This window comes from the organism of the source record quoted next, unplaced genomic scaffold, assembly GCF_019419815.1.
Source record: "Pyrus x bretschneideri cultivar Hongxiangsu unplaced genomic scaffold, Pyrus_bretschneideri_v1 Contig15, whole genome shotgun sequence".
Lineage (NCBI taxonomy): Eukaryota > Viridiplantae > Streptophyta > Magnoliopsida > Rosales > Rosaceae > Pyrus > Pyrus x bretschneideri.
The window spans coordinates 247,439-266,793 of NW_025999446.1; the positions used below are offsets into that span (position 1 = coordinate 247,439).

A 19,355-nucleotide genomic window follows, 5' to 3' on the forward strand; every position below is an offset into this window, starting at 1 on the left:
TTAATTAAATTATTAAAACCTACCAAGCCATACTTGAAAAGGAAGGGCCTGAAATAATAAGCGATACGTCACATGTTATTATTCAATTGGAAAAACACTTGAAAAATAAACTTTTCTTCAATTGTTTAATGACATGTGGTGTACCGCCTTGTGTTTCAAACACACTGAAAATTTTCTCTAAAGGAAGAGGGAGGTCTCTTCCAAGACTTAGCTTGCTTTTTGTCTCAAAATTGCATCGTATTCAAACTTGGACTTCACTTCCAGTATTAAACCTAGTTTGGAAGTTACTGCATATTTCACTGCTGTAAATTGCAGTAACTTCTATTTTCAACTTGTTATATCTCCTTTGTTCAAGGAACTAGCTCTATCACCCTTTCCTTTTTCTCCTTTTTCTCCTTTCTATCCCTTCTTCAACACTCTATGTGTTCGGATTTTTCTAAAGAAGAACAAATGCTGAGACCACTCAATTTTACGAGAAGAAATAACTTATATCGGGAAGATTCCAATGACTTTATTATAAACTAACAATGTATGTCGCGTGAAAAAGTAAAAAAAAAAACACATGAAAATGTGTGATTGAAATGAGAACTGTCATTGTGATTGTTGATAAGTTTCCCTCCGAACTCATAGAATTTTTCCACTTATGTCTTTTACGTTTAATAGGGTATCTCGTGCAAATTCAATCAAGTGTCGAGAGAAACTTAAAATACAAAAAAAATAAATGCAGAGGCAGAATGATGAACTAGTAGGTATAGAATACTAGTTGTGGGAAGCAATGCTTTTGATTAGAGAGGAGAGAAATAAATACCTGCCTAAATTCGATGAAGAAACAAAAGCTAAATCGGATGCCCTACATTCCATTTCGTTTGTTGCTAAAGGACCACCCATGATCACTGTTTTATTGCCTAATCCAGATCAAACCCCTATTAGTTAAGGCCATCCCCACTTCTCAACATAAAGAGGGACAATCTTAGAGAAGAAAGAAAAAGCGTCTTTGTAGGATGCTCCGTCCCCTCTTGCCTCTATCTTTCCTCCACTTTGCTTCGTTTGCCTGTCTTTTCAGGGTCCCACTTCTCTCCACGCGAGTTTTATAGGAGGAGAAGAGAGACTTGCATGGACCCCAGTGCAGTGGCGGATCCAGGAAATAATATTAGCGGGTGCGCGTAATTTTTTTTTAACAGAAATAGCATGCATATCGTCATTTCATTGAGTCTTAGTACGCCTAAAGTCATTTGGAAAGACATACTGCATACCTATTAATGTCTCATTTGCATGGGTAACTTACATGTCCCAATGCTGCTCCCATATCAATGCTTAACAAAAATAGCATGCATGTAGTCATTTCATCGAGTTTTGGTAGACTTAAAGTCATTTGGAAAGACATATTGCACACCTGTTAATGCCTCATTTGCGTGGGTAACTAACATGTTCCAAGGCTGCTCCCATATGAATGCTTAACAAAAAAACACACTTACCTTGAACACGCTAACATTGTTTGATATCATTGCATCTCATTAATATGTTTGTCCAAGAATGATGATGGTTTGTTATTCTCTGATATCACCATTTCATTTACTTTGCATTTTTGGATAATTTTTTACTTGGTTCATTTTTTCTGCCTACAATTGCAATCACAACCAACAAACAAGCCAGAGGTAAAAAATATTAGGACTAGTCTGTAAAGGGGCAACACCTCTCTAATGCATTTTATCAAGCAATTGAAGGGCATATATGAAGGGCAACTCCAACCTTTAAAGAGGCAGCACCCAAGTCATCCATAGACATTCATCAAAGTTCAGAAGGATCAGCGCTCAAGTTATCCTTGAACATTCATTGAGTTCGAGAGATCAGCTGACCCCCCTACCCCTCAATGCATTTGCCCTGCCCGAGTGTATATTTTTGTTGTTTATATAACATTCATCGTGGAATTTAATTGTATGATGGTTTTTTAGACGCAATTTGGGTAGACTGATTATTTGTAATATTCACCATTCATACATATTAGGCACAATCCAAAGTTATACATAATAGAAGACGAGAGATTAATTAGCTCCCAATTGTTGGATTAAGACACCAAATTTGTTCACTAAGTTATACATAATAGAAGACGAGAGATTCTATGAGCCAAGACGTTTGAAGAAACATGATAAGTTGATAAATCCGAGATTAATACCTTAGGGTTTGTTTGGAACTGTTTTTAAAACGGTTGGAGTTTTTTATGAAAATATTTTTGGAATCAATATTTAGTAAAAATGCAAGTGAATTTTGGAAAAATACTTGAAGTGCTTTATGCAAGAAGAACATAACTACTGGAACTAAAAAACATTTTCTCTAAAAGCGGTTTCAGTCATTTTAAAAGCACTTTATGTCACTAAATAAGAAAAGTCGAAGAAAATTAAATACAAGTGAGATATTAACGCATACGTCTTTAAGAAAGACAAAACATCATACAAAAATCTAAGAAAGACAAAACATCGTACACAAAGCCAAATTGATTAAAACTATCTACAATTTATCATCATTTTGAACTTTTACTTAGGCTGGATGCACATGAATTTTGGTCTACTAGATAATTTTGGTCCATCATAGCGTAAAAATAGGATTTAGGACAAAAGATGGTGGTGCTCATCAATGTGTGGACAATGACCGAATATCCCACACTTAAAAGCCAAACTTTAATCTTCTGTTAAGTTTCTATCAAGCATATAAAGGGACAAAGGGCTGCAAATTTATGACGGATTGATGTCGTTTCAGTCGTTATTATGACATGGTACGACCGTCTTCTCTTTTTTGCTAGAAGAGTGATCAAAATAATCTGTCACAAAAGACTAGCAACTAACGTAGACAAAACCTACTAATCTTGCTCCACAATTTAGTCGCAAAAAGGATATAGACACAGAAACAATTTAGATGGAACAAAATTCTCATTTATGGAAACCTAATATCAATGTTTAACCAAATCCTACCAAATTTTCGGACATACGCCTACCGTACATACCAATTTATGCAACTAGTGGACATACATACCATCAGAAACCTACCATAGGCGGACTACCGGGGTACGATTTCGTTGATAAATGATGGGTTTCGGAGATCGAAAGCAAAATGACTTGGGAAATACTACTTAATCCACATCATATAATTGATGTTAATTAAAGGAACTAAATGTGATTAGGTTAGGTAAACCTTCCATCCAAAACATGAGCTATATCTCACGTTGAAAGCTATATATATGTGGCTTTTTAGGTAAAATAATATATGAGAATGGCATAACTCGTACTTAGTCATTGAGATTTAAAATCGATAAAAATGATTCATGAGTTTGTCCACTGTCAGTCATTTTGATTCTTCAGAGAAAAATCCCCTTTAAAAAAGAGAAAATGATAAAAACACCCTCAATTTTTGTCAAATCATTTGGTCCTATTGTGTATTAAATTGAGGATTTTTTTTATATCATTTTGGTCCTTATTTAACAAATATTTTTCACGAAATGAACAAAATGATTGATAGTGGACAAATTCAGGGACAACTTTTATTGATTTCAAATCTTAAGGACAAAGAGTTATACCAATCTCAGCCACTATTATGGCTAAAATTCTTATATATTTATGTACTCAAATGCTTAGGAGAAGTGATAATATTTTTCATGGTCCCATTAGCTTTAATCAATAAGATGCTTCTATCCTTTAATCTTTCCGCTCCCAAAGCCGGAAAAAGAGCTTGACAGTAAGGACAGCAATGGCTTAGTGTTCTTTTGCCTAACTCTTATTATTATGATACTCAATATTTTCTGCAACTTGCCTGCCAGTATACAAGTCACATAATTTCTCACCCAAATGATGTTTTAATTTTCGGCCCAATTCTTATCATTAGTTAATTAAGGACCCTAATTACCATTACAAGGACTAATCATTCTGTTTATTGAATCAGGGAAAAGTGAAAGGTAGGAAGTAGAAATGAGGTAGGACCCAACAGGGAGAAAAAGAAAACAGTACAGATGGACCATCAAAGCTTGAGAGAAAAGGTCGGCGGACATCTTTTATGTATTCTATTTTTCACTTATCATATGATGACAGAGATAATCATAATAAATATATAACCTAAGATAGTAATAGTATATGACACGAAGATAAATAAAATGAAAGAGCGATAAATACGATTATCTCTCTTGTTTTGCAATGAATTTGTCTCTGCTGCCAACTAACATGTATTTAGTAACCAAAAGCTCTCACTTTACCTTTTTTTTATTTTTTATTTTTAAAATGAGACCAGCAAGTAGCTTTGTTAAGGTAATTCACTATTTTGAGGTTGGAAAGACTCACAGATGTATTTCACTCTCCTTCTGGTCACTATCGTATGATTCACCAACGTTAGAAATCAAACACAAAATGTACCTTTTGGAATATGGGCTTGAAATCCGTTTACAACCACTATATCACCTTGTGGTATTTAACCAAATGCTATTACTTGAACACACTAATCTTTAACTAACATGATACTATTAGTTTATCTCAATGTCAACCCTTTTCCAACAAGACGTGACCTTAAGTTCTTAACTACCATACTATTAAACTTTCCTGAGCCAACCCCACTTATATTATAACAATTTGCAAATTAAAGCTTAGGAATGTCAAATCGTTCGAAAAAGTTAGGCTCTAAAGTCTAAAGCAGGTTCCTATGTATAAAATTTCAACAAAAATAGTAAGGCCTAGTTTTGTCCAACTAATACTTATTTATATAGTAGTTCTTTTATGATACAAACGACAATCTAAACTAAATAAATCTAAAGTATCGGAAAGAGTGATTGAACTTATAGATTTTGAATTAGGGTATCTGAATTAGGGATTTTGAAATAGGGTCCCAAACCGTACCAAAATACCGAATTTTTGGTTCGGTTTTGATTTTCAAAATCCCGTCCCGAAAAGAATCGATTCATTATTTGGTTTGTGCATTTCGGTTCGGGATTCCAATCCGAATCCACCTCTAGTTATTTATGTTATAAGACACAATATATTCATATCATGATAAAACGACACAAGTAGTCTGAATTCTGAAATCTGCAAGAGCGTTACACACAAAATATGCATGGAAGGTTTGTTTAAACAACTTCGGAGTTGACGATAACATCAAGATTCTAGTAATGAAAGGAACAGGTCTAAAGCTGGCTAAGGAGTACCGCCGGGATTGGGACGAGCAGGAGGCGAAGGCTTCGGAATGTACGGGATTATAGGCGCACCGTGCTCGATCGGACCATGTTTGATGGAAGCTTTCGAATTCGGAGAAGGATCAATGGGGCGGTAATCATCCAGATTCACATTGCCAGCACTGCCCTTCTTCTGTGTCCTTGGAGTGTAGCCATTCCCCTGCAGTTTGAGAAACAAAAGACAAATCCCAACATCACGAAGAACTCCTATTAGTACGATGATTAAACAGGCAATAACGTCCTCTGAGCTTGTGAATAGTGTTTGACACGAGGACTTCTATGCAACGGAGATGCTATTGTGCACATATTACATAATAATATCTTCGGACTGACTTTCGGACGAGGGTGATACATGCTTTTTTCAAAAGGTTTGTGCATGTACCTTGAGCTTTCTGTTTGTAACAATCATTTTTGGCCCAACAGCATGGAGGTTGAAGAGACTATCTGTAACAAGAAATTAGGATAAATAGTTGGTAACCGGAAATTAGGATAAATAGTTGGTAACTTTAGTCTTATTTAGAACAAAAATATGGTGACTTTCACTCCTATTAAGCAGTGTTTAAAATATCCACGAAATTGTTGGTATTTCCGTCCAAATATTCAAAAAGTCAAGAATCGATAAGAGAGGGGTCAAATGCAAACTTCACCCTATATTGGTAAGATATAGGAAAATCAATGAATATCAATACTATTTACTAACTTATTATTGAAAATTTGCCAAAACTCATTCCAAATTTCGAACTTCGGAAATTTTTTTTTTTTTGAGATATTTTCTCTAATTTCAACTAAATCTGAATGAGTTGATACACCCATCCTATAGCGAATTCCCATAATTTTTGTCGAAGGCAATAACTGATATCAATTGATACATCCATCAATATTTTCATAAATTTGCATATCGATATTTCCATCTATATCGATATTTCCATCTATATCGATATTTTAATCCTTGCTATTAAGCCATTAACAATTCATAATTAACTAATTACAAAATTATCACTACTTACATAATTCAAATCAGAAAATATAAAACATGGTAGCTCAACACATGAAAGTAAAGAATTTTCAAGGGGATTATGTATGAATTTTCTGCCCGCCATGCAATTATATAACAAAATGGTTAGTAGTGAAAAGCACTGGCCCTACAAATTACACAAGATTACAACCTCAAATGAGTGAGTAAACCAACTTATACTCAAAAGCCAAAAGCCACTCTTTTTTACTACTATTTATAGATTTGAGAGCACCATTAAAAAACCATAACCAAATTCAACCCCAAAAAGATTAAAACTTTACCCGGAAATAAGGAGCCATTTCTGCTGCTGGAGACACTGAGGAAGAACACTACAAGTATTCCGAGCACAAAAGGCAAAACCCAGAATCCAGAAGCCTTCATGGAGCTTTTTTACTTCTTTTTTGGTCTCTCAAACACCCGGCCTGCCGTCGCGCCAAGGATTTTAAGACAACAACGAAGTCCACCACCAGGAATTCCGGCGCTAAGAAGAACAACTCATGTCTTTCTTTCTGTACTGCTTTGTGTTTTTGGGGGCCGGGGGGGGTTGTGGGTTGTGGTTTGTTTTGTGGCGGTGACTGAGTGATAAAAAATAGCATTTTTGCTTACCACACCAGTGCTCAATCATCTTATTTATCACCGTTAGATGAGTTTAAATTTCGAGATTCATGTAATGAATAAGTATAAATCTCAAAATTCAAACTCATTTAACAGTGATAAATAGGATAATGAACATACATTATATAAATAATGGTGAATAAAAATGCATTCAAAATATAATGTGCGTGTCACTGACGTTTCATTTACTGCGTTTTCTTTCTAATAAGTCATAACAGAGCAGAGCATTTAAGAGCTTCATTTACTGTGCTTTTGCAGACACAGAAAGAGAGCAGTCTCGGGTGGGGGAATTGAAAGGCTTTGGTGTTCAAGGGTTGCCGTGGAATGTGAGCTTTTGGGCACGTCTGCTGCATTTGGCTGAGCCAATTTGCACGGTATAAAACACCCTTAAACAGTCATTTTAAATTAAAAGAATACTTAGCTATTCAAAGATGAATAGAAACTTCTACTCAAAATTTCTTAAAATTGTTCGTTGTAAACTTATAGAACTTCGTGTTTATAATCAGAACCGTTCATATTATAAATAACCCTATAAAGATCGCCTCCGCAAAAAAACAATTAAAACTAAGATCATTTAATCATTTAATTGTTTAAAAACAAATGAACGGTATTGGTAAAAGTATTGCGAACCATCCATGTATTTACCACGATAGATTGACTAAACAACTTTAGTTTTAATTTATTTTTTGTAAAGATGATTTTTACAATGTGATTCGTAGTATGAACGATTCTGATCATAAGTACAAAGCTCTGTGATTAAAACACTAAAAATTTTGAGTAGGATTTGCTACTCATATTTGACTAGCCAAATATTGTTCATAGGTTGATATATACAGAATTACATGTTAATTGGTTAATTTCTTGTTTGGTCGCCGAGAAAACAAAGGAAAATGATCGGAAAAACGTAGCTTTTGAAAGATGTGAAAGTAAATTCCGTGAATTTTCTGAAGAAACAAACAGAAAGTGAGTTGCATGAAAATGAATTGACGGTCTTATGGGCGTATCCTTTGCACATGACTCATCTTGTTTTAAATTCTTCTTCACCAAAAAGATGAGAGAACAAGGGCATGGACTAAAGCCAACTTACGTATGTGCGACGACAAACATCATTCGCTAATGACTAGCATCAAATCTAATCAAAACCTGTGAAGCAAGTTAGAAAGATAAATGAAATCTCAGACTAAGAAGGAATGATAAAACCAAAGAGAGAGAAATACCCACTGGATAACAAGATTTCGATTCAACGAATAGTTTCAACAACGGCTCAGTCAACAACTAATTGTCAAAACTTTAAGATTATACTACATTATGGTCTTGGATAAGAAAATGAAAAGGTACAGAAACAATAAAAACGATCCTGAGCTCCATACTTAAGACAACTTGATGGCCAATCTGAATCAGGCGGTGTCTCCATTTAGCGGTACTGCAATGAAGATACAACGCAGCATAAGTACCCATCCAAATTCAAGACATGGACATGCACACACAAATTAATAACAAGCAAGATAGATGTAGAGAAGAGGGGATAATTCTAAATATCAAAAAATTCTCAGACATCCAAGGAAGGATAAAGCAGCATTAGCTCTCAAGCCTGGCGAAAGGCGAAAGCTCTTAGGCGGCCACTGCGAACGTTCTTGAGAAACAAGCCTCAGTTTTTGTCATCATCGATATTTGTAAGATAACGATTTGATTTATAACAGTTGGTAATAAGATCTCGAATCACATCCACATCAACATCAACAAAACTCAAAGTAAAAGAATTTCAAAATATCAACAAACAAAAGGGAATGTTCGACAAAAATAACCTATTCCATCCAACAATAATCAGCAAGTCACAAAAACAAAAACAGCTGACAAAGTAAAAGGATGGAGGTAGGTTGCTTTCATGGACTTGTACATTCCCAAAGCAATCAACCGCTGCTAAGGAGATAACGTAAAGTCCAAAAACTATATGGTATATTGTCTCAGTCCGTTAATAAAATGAAGATACAGAACAGAAGTATCGAAATCAAATACAAAAACTGCAACACATACTAAAGAAGAATAATCAAGCTGCTTCACAATGTATTAAAGGTCCCTTCAATCGAGGCAGGGAACCAGGGAACCAAATGCAGATTATACAATCAAAACAGAAACAAAAAAAAAAAAAGACAAAAGAAATTGAATTCATACCTTGATGAAGCCAATCTCCTTGGCGTTGCTGCGGAAGCACTGCCTGCAGCACATCAGCGCGTACTTCCGGATCAACCCATGAGGGTTTCCACACACTCGGCTGTTCATATTAACAAAAAATATTCCATATATCACACCCAAAAAAATACATAACAAAACCACTAGCAGCACATAAGTATAAAAATATGCAATACACAATAAATCCAGACCCGTGATTAAGATTCTTAAAAGTGATTAATTAAGCTAATACAAACTCAAAAACTCCGGTAATACAGATAATATTTTACACATAAATCGTACAACACAGATATAATACCAAAAAAGTAATTGTTCATACATAATCCAAATCTCAGGAAAGAAATGGTGATTAATTGCAGAAATATCGGTAAAATAATCATGCCCAGATCAACATAAACGCAGAATTTAAGAAAAATAAGTGAGATTTGGGGATTAAAATTCATACCAAGTGCGGGAACCAGGGCCGTAGTTCTTGGGGTGAGAGTTCCAGACGTTCGAGTGTCCCATCTTGAATCACGCTAGGGTTTTCTTTCTGCGTCGCCTCGGCAGCTGCGGGAATACGATGGAGATCTAAAACCCTAATCCTTGTGACTCGCATTTGCGAACCGTCGTTGGTTATATAGTACCAGGTACAACGCTGCGTTTTGGTCGTTTGCCCCCTCTGTGCAACGTTGCGCTTCTTCCTCCAACCGGCACGTGCTGTTGCCAACCAGGCCTCATTTGGGCTTTAGGAACCAATCCTTCGAGGCTCTGTTTAGAATTTGAGTCCATATGTGATGTTGGGCCAAATAAGAAGAGAATTTTTTGTATAGTGCTCGTGCCACATCATCTATCCACCCAAGAATTGAAGGCACACAAAAGACGATCACTTCGTATTACGAATTTACAATCTAGTAGTATTCTTCTTTACTTATAAGAAATATTTTAGGTTTGAATCCCTTTGAAGGCAAATTTGAACTACTTTACTGCTAGCCTATTGTGAGGTTTAGCACACTCCCTCATCCCTTACCTGTAAATAATATCGTTTGTTAAAAAAAAAAAAAAAAAAAAAAAAGCAAACCAGAAAAACAGATCATGCTTGCTGTGTTCCTTTTTTTTTTTTTTTTTTTTTTTTTTTTTAACAAGTGATATTCTTTACACTAAGGGAGAGTGAGTGAATTTAGTCTTACAATGAGCTAGTAATAATGTGTTTTTTGTGTGTTAAATTCGTTATATTAATGAATCGTATCGTATTAACTTGTTATTTTAATGCGTTTAAAACTTCAAACCCAAACCCATCCAATAAAATTAACGGGTTACCTGACCCGTCCTATTTACCCGTTAAAGACAATATATTACTTTCAGGTATGAAAGTAGAAAGAAAAAAGGTGCGTGAGAAGTAAAATGGGGTGTGTCGATATCACACCCCAAGAAAAAATCTTTACATAGAAGATTTGGAGTTCTAGAATAGTTGATAGTATTAAAGTGGGCCACAATTCTCGTTACTGCAGTCATTGGGCCAATAAATAAGTTACAATTGACCCAAGTAAAAAAAAAGGGTCCGGAAACCTGTAACATCTTCCTGGGAAGCATCTGCCACCCTGATGAACCAGTCCCTCTGAACGTCGATCTTCGAGCGTACCAAAATAATTAAAAAATGAAATAAAAAAAAGAGAGAGTAATGTCCAAGGCTCGCGTATACGTAGACGTCAACGTTCAGCACCCCAGAGATTACTGGGATTACGAATCCGTCACTCTACAATGGGGGTAATAGTCTAATCACAACCACCTTTGTAATTGAACTTTTGATTTATTTTTCTTCTTTTTATTTTGAATGTTTTACTACACCTGCTTATGTCAATTTGCAATCTTAGGGTTCATAGATTTGATTGTGTGTCTTTGTTGAAGGTTTGGGGTATTGGATTTGCATTTGATATCAAATTGTTGTAGAATTACTCACGCTAGGGCCCGCTTGGGACGTTCGAGTGAAGAAGCGCTTTTGGTTAGCTGACATCGCTTTTAGCTATTTCAAAAGCAGTGCTTTTCGCATATGTGATTTTAGAGATTTTATTTTTAAGTATCTCGAGGCGGGCCTTGGTGTAACGGAAAGATTGTTTCTTTGTGACCGAAAGGTCACAGGTTTGAGTTGTGGAAACAGTCTCTTTGCAAAGAAGGGTAAGGCTGCATATGATAAACGCTCATTCCCTCCTTGACCATCGCAAAGGGGGAACCTTGTTGGCTTGAGTCGGCCTTTTTTTAACATTATTTTTTAGTATCTCCGCATGACATTTTGAAGGTGCATTTTTTCAACTCCTGTACTTATTGTTTACTTTTTTTGTTATGCTCAGTGAACAAGATGACTATGAGGTTGTTAGGAAGATCGGAAGAGGAAAATACAATGAGGTCTTTGAAGGTGTAAATGTCACCAAAAACGAAAAGTGCGTTATGAAGATCCTTAAACCCGTCAAGAAAATGAAGGTTGTGATTTCTTAATTTGTCCCCATACTCTAGCATATACATTGTTGTACCTTTAACTTATTTCCCTTTCTTTCAATTTGTTTCATGGTGGGCATGTTCTAGGATGGATTGGTAATTTATATAGTTTGTGAGTCATGGCAATGATATGTTGAACTTTTTTAAATCCACATTTTTGTATTCCTGTTTCATTTAAATACAGTAATTTGTTCGTATTCATGCAGATAAAAAGAGAGATAAAGATACTACAGAATCTTTGTGGTGGTACAAACATCGTGAAGCTGCTTGACATTGTCAGGGATGAACACTCAAAAACTCCTAGCTTGATCTTTGAGTATGTGAACAGTGCAGATTTCAAAGTGTTGGACCCTGCACTGACGGATTATGACATTCGCTACTATATATATGAACTTCTCAAGGTTTCTCATCTTATCCTTTTGCTAAACGTTTATTTTTCTAACCACTTCGGTACATATACTTTTACTGACAACAATTTGTCTTTTAATTGTGTGAAAGAATGTCATGGTTCCAACTTGTACTGCTTAGCTGCTGCATGCTTGGCTAATCAAAAGTTGGTCTCCTAATTGCAAGCATTGGATTACTGCCATTCGCAGGGCATAATGCATCGAGATGTCAAGCCTCACAATGTTATGATTGATCATGATCTCTAGAAACTTCGCTTGATTGATTGGGGTCTCGCTGAATTCTACCATCCTGGAAATGAGTACAATGTCTGAGTAGCTTCAAGGTAGAATCTCTTCGATCCTCTAACTTTATTACCAATTCATTGAATTGTTAGTTTTCTTCTAGATTTTGGAAAGGCATATATCTATTCATTCTATGTTTCGTCTAAGAGTAAGACTTGGGTTGGATCAACCCAATCAATCCAAAATTTGGACAACTCGGGCAAGAATCTTCCATAAGTCGAGCAAACATGGACATAATTTCTTAAGTTGAATAATAGTTGTAGGGATTGTGAAGATGGTGCTTTGTGCAGTTATTGCTCGAACAATTATCAAACAGAACTTGCAGTGAGACTAAGTTTATTATCAATAGATTCAATGGTGTCTGATGGCAAAAGGGTTTATAGTTAGTTCAATGCCAACTTCTTACATTGTCAACATGCGAATTTTCTGTTTGCTTTGCAGAAAGTATATAAATTTGAATGTTGTTTATTAGGCACTATAAAGGGCCTGAACTCCTCGTAGATCTACAAGACTATGACTATTCGTTAGACTTGTGGAGCCTTGGATGTATGTTTGCAGGAATGGTGAAGGTTTATGCTTCCCTGTTGTTACTGTGTATTTAGGATTTTTGTAGCTGCTACATTTTTGTTAGTTATGACGAATTTTTCTCAACGAGGTGTTCTCTTTCTTACAGATCTTTCGCAAGGAACAATTCTTTTATGGTCATGACAATCAGGACCAACTAGTAAAATTGCTAAGGTAATTTTGGTTTCATACTTGGCTTGAAGATCTTATTATAGGCAATCCATAACCTATATGATTTAGCACTTTAATCCACCAAAACTAGTTTAAAAGTCACCTCAAGATTGTTGAGTTTTACCTTTTGTCTGTAAGTTGATCAAACATTTACTGTTATACTGTTGCAGCACTGAGGTTTCACAAACCGTCAGAAATGGTAGTGAAGTCTTTTTAGCTAGTGTCTATATTCATATAACTTGTTATCTTATGTTCATGAATTCTTCCTCAGGTTCTTGGGACATAAGAATTGAATGTATATTTGAATAAATATAACCTTGTGCTTGACCCTCAGCTTGATGTTCTTGTTGGAAGGTATACTTCTCATTTTTAGCCTGGAACCGGAAGATACACCTACATGATCAAATCATTATGGTTGAAAGACAAAAAGTGGTTTTAGGCCTTTGGTTCATATTTAACCCAAAAGGAAAGGCGTCGCTTTGTCTGTCTTTCCGTTAGATGATGCTTAAACATTGCAGTTGTATCAGCAAAGCTATAGAGTAAAAATTTATCCTCATCTTTCCATTTTTATGAAGTTACCTCCTCTTCGTGGATAAATAAATAATGAGTAAATAGCTGAACAAATAATTCAAGGAGTCAAATGAACAAAAAACAGTTATCTATGCCATACTCACACATCATTCTAATTTCATCCTTTTTTTTTTTTTTTTTTTTTTCCAGTTTAGGCAAAGCAGGAAGCCATGGTCTAGATTTATCAATGCGGAAAATCAGCATTTGGTTTCTCCAGAGGTAATTTTCTTTTGGGTTTCTTTTCTTCATCTTCTTTTCCTTACTAGTGATTATTTGATCCTCTTTTTCGCTATGCCCAGGCCATTGATTTTCTAGATAAGTTCTTCGATATGATCACCAGGAAAGGCTTACAGCAAGAGAAGCAATGGTATTTTTTAAGATTAATTGTTGTTTCATTTCATTCCTTTCTTTTTCCTTCATGTGAGTTTAACATATGTCTATATAGTGGTCAGATACATAATGTCAAGTAGTTTAATTACGTATTATGTTCAACTGTTAAGCACAAAACATAATTATCGTTGGGTACCTTCACATTTTACACATGCTCAGGGTTTATTGTTATACTTGTAAAGATAATAAGTTCACGTATTCCATGTTTCAGGCTCGTGCATACTTCTCCCAAGTGAGAAGTGTAGAAAATAGCTGAATACGGACGCAATAACACCAGACTCCAATAGAATCCTTTGGTAAAAAAACTTGTATCCCCTTTGTCTTTCTGTGTAGACTACTAGACTGTGAATGATCACTAAAGAAAAATATTTACCTAACTTAGGTTGTTCATTACATCCATTCTTTTCAAAATTTTATTGCTGATATTCTTTCTTTTCCAAGCACATATTTGTATTTTTCACTTGTTATGACCTAGTAATTAATCAGAATGCAATGCAACAGTATTTGATGGTCTCAAAACCTGTTTGCTTTGGTTTGCGTATTTTAGATTTTGCATTATGTTGGTCCATATATGCGTGCTAAAACAACAATCAAAATTCCAAAAACAATCTTCAATCAACCAACAAACATGCACTTTTATAACATATTCCCCAAATAGATTTAAGTGCATGCACAAACATGCACTTAATGCACTTTTCAAACACATTTATACAATTTCTTCTTTTCGGGTCGGGAACTTGTCATTTTTGAAGATGAGGGAAACATGTGTAAACATCAGATTTGGGATGTTTAGCTTCTGCATGCTCCCTGCACTTCACCTCGCTCGTCTTGCATATGAATACTTGCATACACACCTTGCAATGCAATCATCAATCACTACCTTGCATCAGAAACACTGCAGATGCTCAAAGTACAATGAAATTTTGGTGCCAATTAGCTTCGTTTACATGAATTGTCATTGATATCTTGTTTGATTCAAGCTGGCTGCCTGCGTGTCGAGAGATGCACAAATTAGTAACACATATATTCCTTCGTTACAAAGCTAACTTCTGTTTGGCGGCTTAGAAAATGAGTTAAAGAAAATTCATCACTACAACTTAATTACTTTGCTCAGATGAACACAATGTAGTTTATGAGGAAAACCAAATTGAAAGATGGGAGGGGGGTGACAGGTACCTTTGGCAGCATTTTTTTGCTTCTCCATGTTCCTTTGCCGAGCCATCTTCGACTTCTGGCTGTTGCCTCCTCCCATGGCTTCTTCTCCTTCTTCTCATTCTTAGTCTCTGAATGCTTCTAGGGCAGGGTTATTAATGATGCTAGAGAAAGATGAATGTTTTTACTTTTAAGAATGGCCAAGAAGTTGCGATGATGAAAAAGACATCTATAGATCACTGTCATCAATTAGGTATTGTTGGAGCCAGTAAAGAAACCACATATCCAAGGGCTACCTAGAAACTTCCACTCAAGCCTTGAGGCTCTATTCACACCGGGGACTTACCTACGCTCTCTGATGCCACTACGGCATCCTAGAAGATAATATAAAGTCATGTGTTTTAACTTTCTACGTGATATTATATCATTGATTTGAGATACTTAGGTGGCACCATAGTCTACAAAATGTTTCATTTGGATTGACTTAGCAAATGAATTCATACCACACGTGGTGCTATGCTCACTAGTGGTGTGTGCTTAAACAGCTGGAGCTCACAACAAATTGTGGTTTGGAAGCTAAGCAAATAAATTGACTAGAAATATGAGGATTTCTATTGACATCAAATGTTCATCTTTCCAATTAGCACTTCAAGTCTATTGATATAGAAAAATCTCGTATTTGAGTCACATGTATGCAATAACGGTTTAATATTTGTGTTAAGTTTGGGGACTAATTATTGTTGGCTTATTTTGAGGTTTACCGCAAATCCTCTCCTGAATAAGAGAGCCAATAGAACATTCCTTAAACACCCAATATAAACCAATAGAACCCACAATTTTCTTGTGTCACCAATAACCAACTGCTTTTATCCAATAGAGCTAGGCAAAATCTTAGGTGTAAACAGGTGTATATTAGTTTATATCTATCTCTCTTTCTTCATATGATGTGTCATGTAATAAGATAATTAAGCACGAAATATCATACATCCGCTTGCACATAAGTTTGTCTTTATCTTTGTCACTTAGTGCTACTGTTTAGTGATATTTCTTTTCACATATAAAAGGTCTTAAGTTCGATTCTCACCAAATACGAATTTGAACTAAATTATTTGGCTATCCATTGTGAGACTTAGTCTAGCCTCCACTCTTTCGTGTAAACAATGTCGTATGTATTAAAAAAATTTATCTTCATCTTTAAACTCTTTGCCACCAAATAACCAATCCTGACCCTTTACCTCACCCCCGTCCAATAAAACTCATATTTGAACTCTTCGTTGCCAGATAGCCCAATTCTAACTTGTCACCTCACATCCCGACCGGACACAACTCATTCCTTTTAGCCCAACTTAGCTCACTCAATAAGAGGCCCATGTTTTGAAGCCCAAGATAGGCCCACCACAAGAATGTGTGACCCAATTCGCTGATTCCTTGAGTCTGAAAATGAAGTTGAAATAGTGAACCGAAAAAACCTGATTCTTTGAGTGAGTGGCTAACCTGACCACGATGTCAAAATATTATTTTATGGGTCCAATATATGGGGTGATATATCATTTATTATTACATAAGTGATTAGATTTTTATGTTAAAAATTAATAACATAAAAAATAAAAGTTTTTACCATTTATATAATAATACGTTGTATACCTTTGTGATACGAAAACAACAAAAAATTTCTCCACGAGGTGTGCAGAAAATAAAAAACGGCAGCAACAATGCACATGACGCCACCAACTGTTATTAAATCTACAAACACCCACCCTATCGCTGACCGCCGTCACCGATTTGTCTAGACAGGATAAGAATGAAAAAGCATCACAAAATGACAAATTTAACTTCCAAGAAAGCTTAACCAGCTCCACTGTAGAATTTTAGATTAGACTGATTGCACAATAGCCATTAGTTGGGCGGTTGACTGAAATTTAATACTTAGGCAGTTAGACAGAGTTTAGGAGAATTTAAGTAAATTTATTATACACAGTACAAATTAGTTTTTATTTATAGTTAAAAAAATATACATGTACTCAAAAGAAAAAAATATACATAATTGTATTGAAAGATATAAGTTACAAAATAAAATGAACTATAAATATAATGAGCAGTTTATTCGAGCATTAACAAACCTCTTATATTTTATTAAAAAAATAAAATGAAAAATGAAAGTATAACTTTTCTGTATATGTGAGAGTTGCGACTTATGTGAGACTAGGAGGTGCCTAAGTAGGTCTTAACGTCATTTCTAAATTTTCAAATGCATAGGAATTTAATTCGGACTATGACTAGCGGCCTAGCATCTAGGCAGATATTTTGAGAACATGCTTACATGAAATACGAATGTAGAAATAGTTATGTAGCATACTATTAATGCAAAAAAAATCTCAATTAAGTTATATTATTTGTTTGAAATGTGACGAAATTTCAATTGCGTAAAAGTGCATTATATTATTAGTCTGAAACGTAATGTGTTGGTTGGGGGAGGGATCAAATTTTCTACTGCTACACTTATTTTAAATGCAGAATATTTGATCTTGTCTGAGGGTCGAGGTCTTCGAGCGGGGGACTGTAAAATGTAAATGCATGGACCATTTGAGGACGTCCAATAGGAAACGGAAGTGTGTCCGTCAGAAAAAGTGACGCAAGGGCAAGGCAGCAGAAACAGCATTAATAAAACATCAGAATATGCTTCGCTCTGCTCTGCAAATATCCCTTTCTCTTTGCTCACCTTTGATTATTATTTTTAATTAACTTTTAAATTCATCGCCCAATCGCTTTTAATCTCCCCTTGTTTTCATCCTTCGATTTCAATTCGCTGTTCGCAGAATTTTGGCCTCTAGTAAATTAAACACCATGGACCTCTTTCAGGACCTGTTTCTGACGGCGTCGCTGGCTCTGATCCTCTCTTTTCTCGTCGCCAAGCTCGTCGCCGTGGCGGTTGCTGGCCGCGAGTCGGAGGCGGAGCTCGGGGAGGGTGGGAATGGCGGCGGTGAAGGAGTTGGTGTGGAGGAGGTGAGCTTCGAGGAGAGGAGGCTGAAAGTGGAAGGCCTTTTCGCGGTCAGAGTCAGAGGAGGGTAGAGCTTGAAGGAGAAGTGAAGGATGTCGTTCGTTTCGAAGGGGAAGCGGTTCATCAGGCTGAGGAGATTGCGGAGCTGCTGCAGCAGCATCGACAAGGTCGTGGATTGACGGAGGAGATGTTGGAGAGAGTCGGTGGCGGTTGTATTGCCGGAGAAGTGGTCAGCGGCGGTACGATTGCTGGAGAAATGGTCGGATGGCGGGGAATTCGAAGGGGAAGCGGTTCATCGGGCTCAGGAGGTTGCGGAGCCGCTGCAGCAGCATCGCGAAGGTCGTGGATTGACGGATGAGGAGTCGGTGGCGGTTGTATTGCCGGAGAAGTCGTCAGTGACGGTAGGATTGCCGGAGAAGTGGTCAGATGGCGGGGAATTTGAAGAGGAAGCGGTTCATCGGGGTGAGGTGATTGTGGAGCCGCTGCAGCAGCATCGAGAAGGTTGTAGATTGACGGAGGAAGAGTTGGTGACGGTTGTATTGCCTGAGAAGTCGTCTATGGCTGTAGGATGGCCGGAGAAGTGGTCGGATGGCGGGGAATTCGAAGATGAAGCGGTTCATCGGGCTGAGGTGATTGTGGAGCCGCTGCAGCAGCATCGAGAAGGTCGTAGATTGACGGAGGAAGAGTCGGTGGTGGTTGTATTGCCGGAGAAGTCGTCAGTGGCGGTTGTATTGCCGGGGAAGCGGTCGGATGGCGGGGAAATGGAGAAAGCGAGCGAGTTCGATCGCGGAAGCTCGGAAAACAGAGAAGCGGAAGAACTTGGCGCGAAGTCAGTAGGAAACGACGTCGTTGCCGAACAGTCGGAGGAGGTTAGGGTTGTGGATTGCGAGGAAACTAAGAAGAAGACACACGTGGCGCCAAGTGAGGTTAAATCGGGAGATTTCAGTGACGAGGATGATTGGGAGGGGATCGAGAAGAGTGAGTTGGATGATGAATACGCTGCGGCGGTGAAATCTGACGGACACGATTGATGGGTCGGCGAATGTCGGTGGCATGTGCAGGTATCCAACGGCTCTCAACACTTGAGAGCGTGCCAAGTGGTATTAGACTTCCTATTATCTCTCCGTTAATATAATTAATTTGTGTAGCTATCCATATCTCTGTGCTTGTTTTTACTTGGTCTCAACTCTGAAAAAATGTGAAAAATGTGGAAATACAAGGTGTTCAAAACAGAAAAAAAAGTAGGTAAATGCGAAGCAAGATATCCAACACTAACCAAGCTGGAAAAATGTGAAAAATGTGGAAATACAAGCTGGAAATTCCAGA

At 36.7% G+C, this 19,355-nt stretch overlaps 3 protein-coding genes, 1 long non-coding RNA gene, 2 other non-coding genes and 1 pseudogene across 6 annotated transcripts; 2 read left to right on the forward strand and 5 right to left on the reverse strand.

Annotated features, from left to right (window-relative positions):
* Window positions 1–5,019: 5,019 nt before the first annotated feature.
* LOC103945283 lies at window positions 5,020–6,974 on the reverse strand. Its single transcript, XM_009355832.3, has 3 exons — window positions 6,500–6,974; window positions 5,586–5,647; window positions 5,020–5,363 (listed from the first exon to the last, which is right to left on the reverse strand). Exons 1-3 carry the CDS (start codon window positions 6,597–6,599, stop codon window positions 5,166–5,168), a joined length of 360 nt encoding a protein of 119 aa, XP_009354107.2. The 5' UTR covers window positions 6,600–6,974; the 3' UTR covers window positions 5,020–5,165.
* Window positions 6,975–8,039: 1,065 nt separating this feature from the next.
* LOC103945284 (40S ribosomal protein S29-like) lies at window positions 8,040–9,630 on the reverse strand. The gene is made up of 3 exons (XM_009355833.3): window positions 9,469–9,630; window positions 9,006–9,105; window positions 8,040–8,256 (listed from the first exon to the last, which is right to left on the reverse strand). Exons 1-3 carry the CDS (start codon window positions 9,528–9,530, stop codon window positions 8,248–8,250), a joined length of 171 nt encoding a protein of 56 aa, XP_009354108.1. The 5' UTR covers window positions 9,531–9,630; the 3' UTR covers window positions 8,040–8,247.
* LOC125475627 lies at window positions 8,379–8,503 on the reverse strand. The gene has a single exon (XR_007256949.1). It is a non-coding gene; the product is annotated as a small nucleolar RNA SNORD14 (small nucleolar RNA).
* LOC125475630 lies at window positions 8,637–8,743 on the reverse strand. The gene has a single exon (XR_007256950.1). It is a non-coding gene; the product is annotated as a small nucleolar RNA snoR99 (small nucleolar RNA).
* An 890-nt stretch (window positions 9,631–10,520) lies between the features above and the next one.
* LOC103945290 lies at window positions 10,521–14,503 on the forward strand (annotated as a pseudogene).
* Window positions 14,504–14,628: 125 nt separating this feature from the next.
* On the reverse strand, window positions 14,629–17,380 carry LOC103945287. The gene is made up of 2 exons (XR_007256849.1): window positions 15,056–17,380; window positions 14,629–14,867 (listed from the first exon to the last, which is right to left on the reverse strand). It is a non-coding gene; the product is annotated as an uncharacterized LOC103945287 (long non-coding RNA).
* Window positions 17,381–17,607: 227 nt separating this feature from the next.
* LOC103945286 (acyl-CoA-binding domain-containing protein 3-like) lies at window positions 17,608–19,184 on the forward strand. Its single transcript, XM_048580202.1, is given in 5 exon segments — window positions 17,608–18,076; window positions 18,079–18,228; window positions 18,389–18,447; window position 18,552; window positions 18,743–19,184. Coding segments are annotated over 5 exon segments (729 nt in total). The 5' UTR covers window positions 17,608–17,875; the 3' UTR covers window positions 19,061–19,184.
* Window positions 19,185–19,355: the final 171 nt, after the last annotated feature.

Coding starts and splice junctions, on each gene's coding strand:
- LOC103945283 (XM_009355832.3), bottom strand. CDS start 6,599: ATGAAGGCTTCTGGATTCTGGGTTTTGCCTTTTGTGCTCGGAATACTT. Junction 5,648..6,499: donor AAATGGCTCCTTATTTCCGG/GTAAAGTTTTAA, acceptor TTCTTGTTACAG/ATAGTCTCTTCAACCTCCAT. Junction 5,364..5,585: donor TTACAAACAGAAAGCTCAAG/GTACATGCACAA, acceptor CTCAAACTGCAG/GGGAATGGCTACACTCCAAG.
- LOC103945284 (XM_009355833.3), bottom strand. CDS start 9,530: ATGGGACACTCGAACGTCTGGAACTCTCACCCCAAGAACTACGGCCCT. Junction 9,106..9,468: donor GGCCCTGGTTCCCGCACTTG/GTATGAATTTTA, acceptor TAATATGAACAG/CCGAGTGTGTGGAAACCCTC.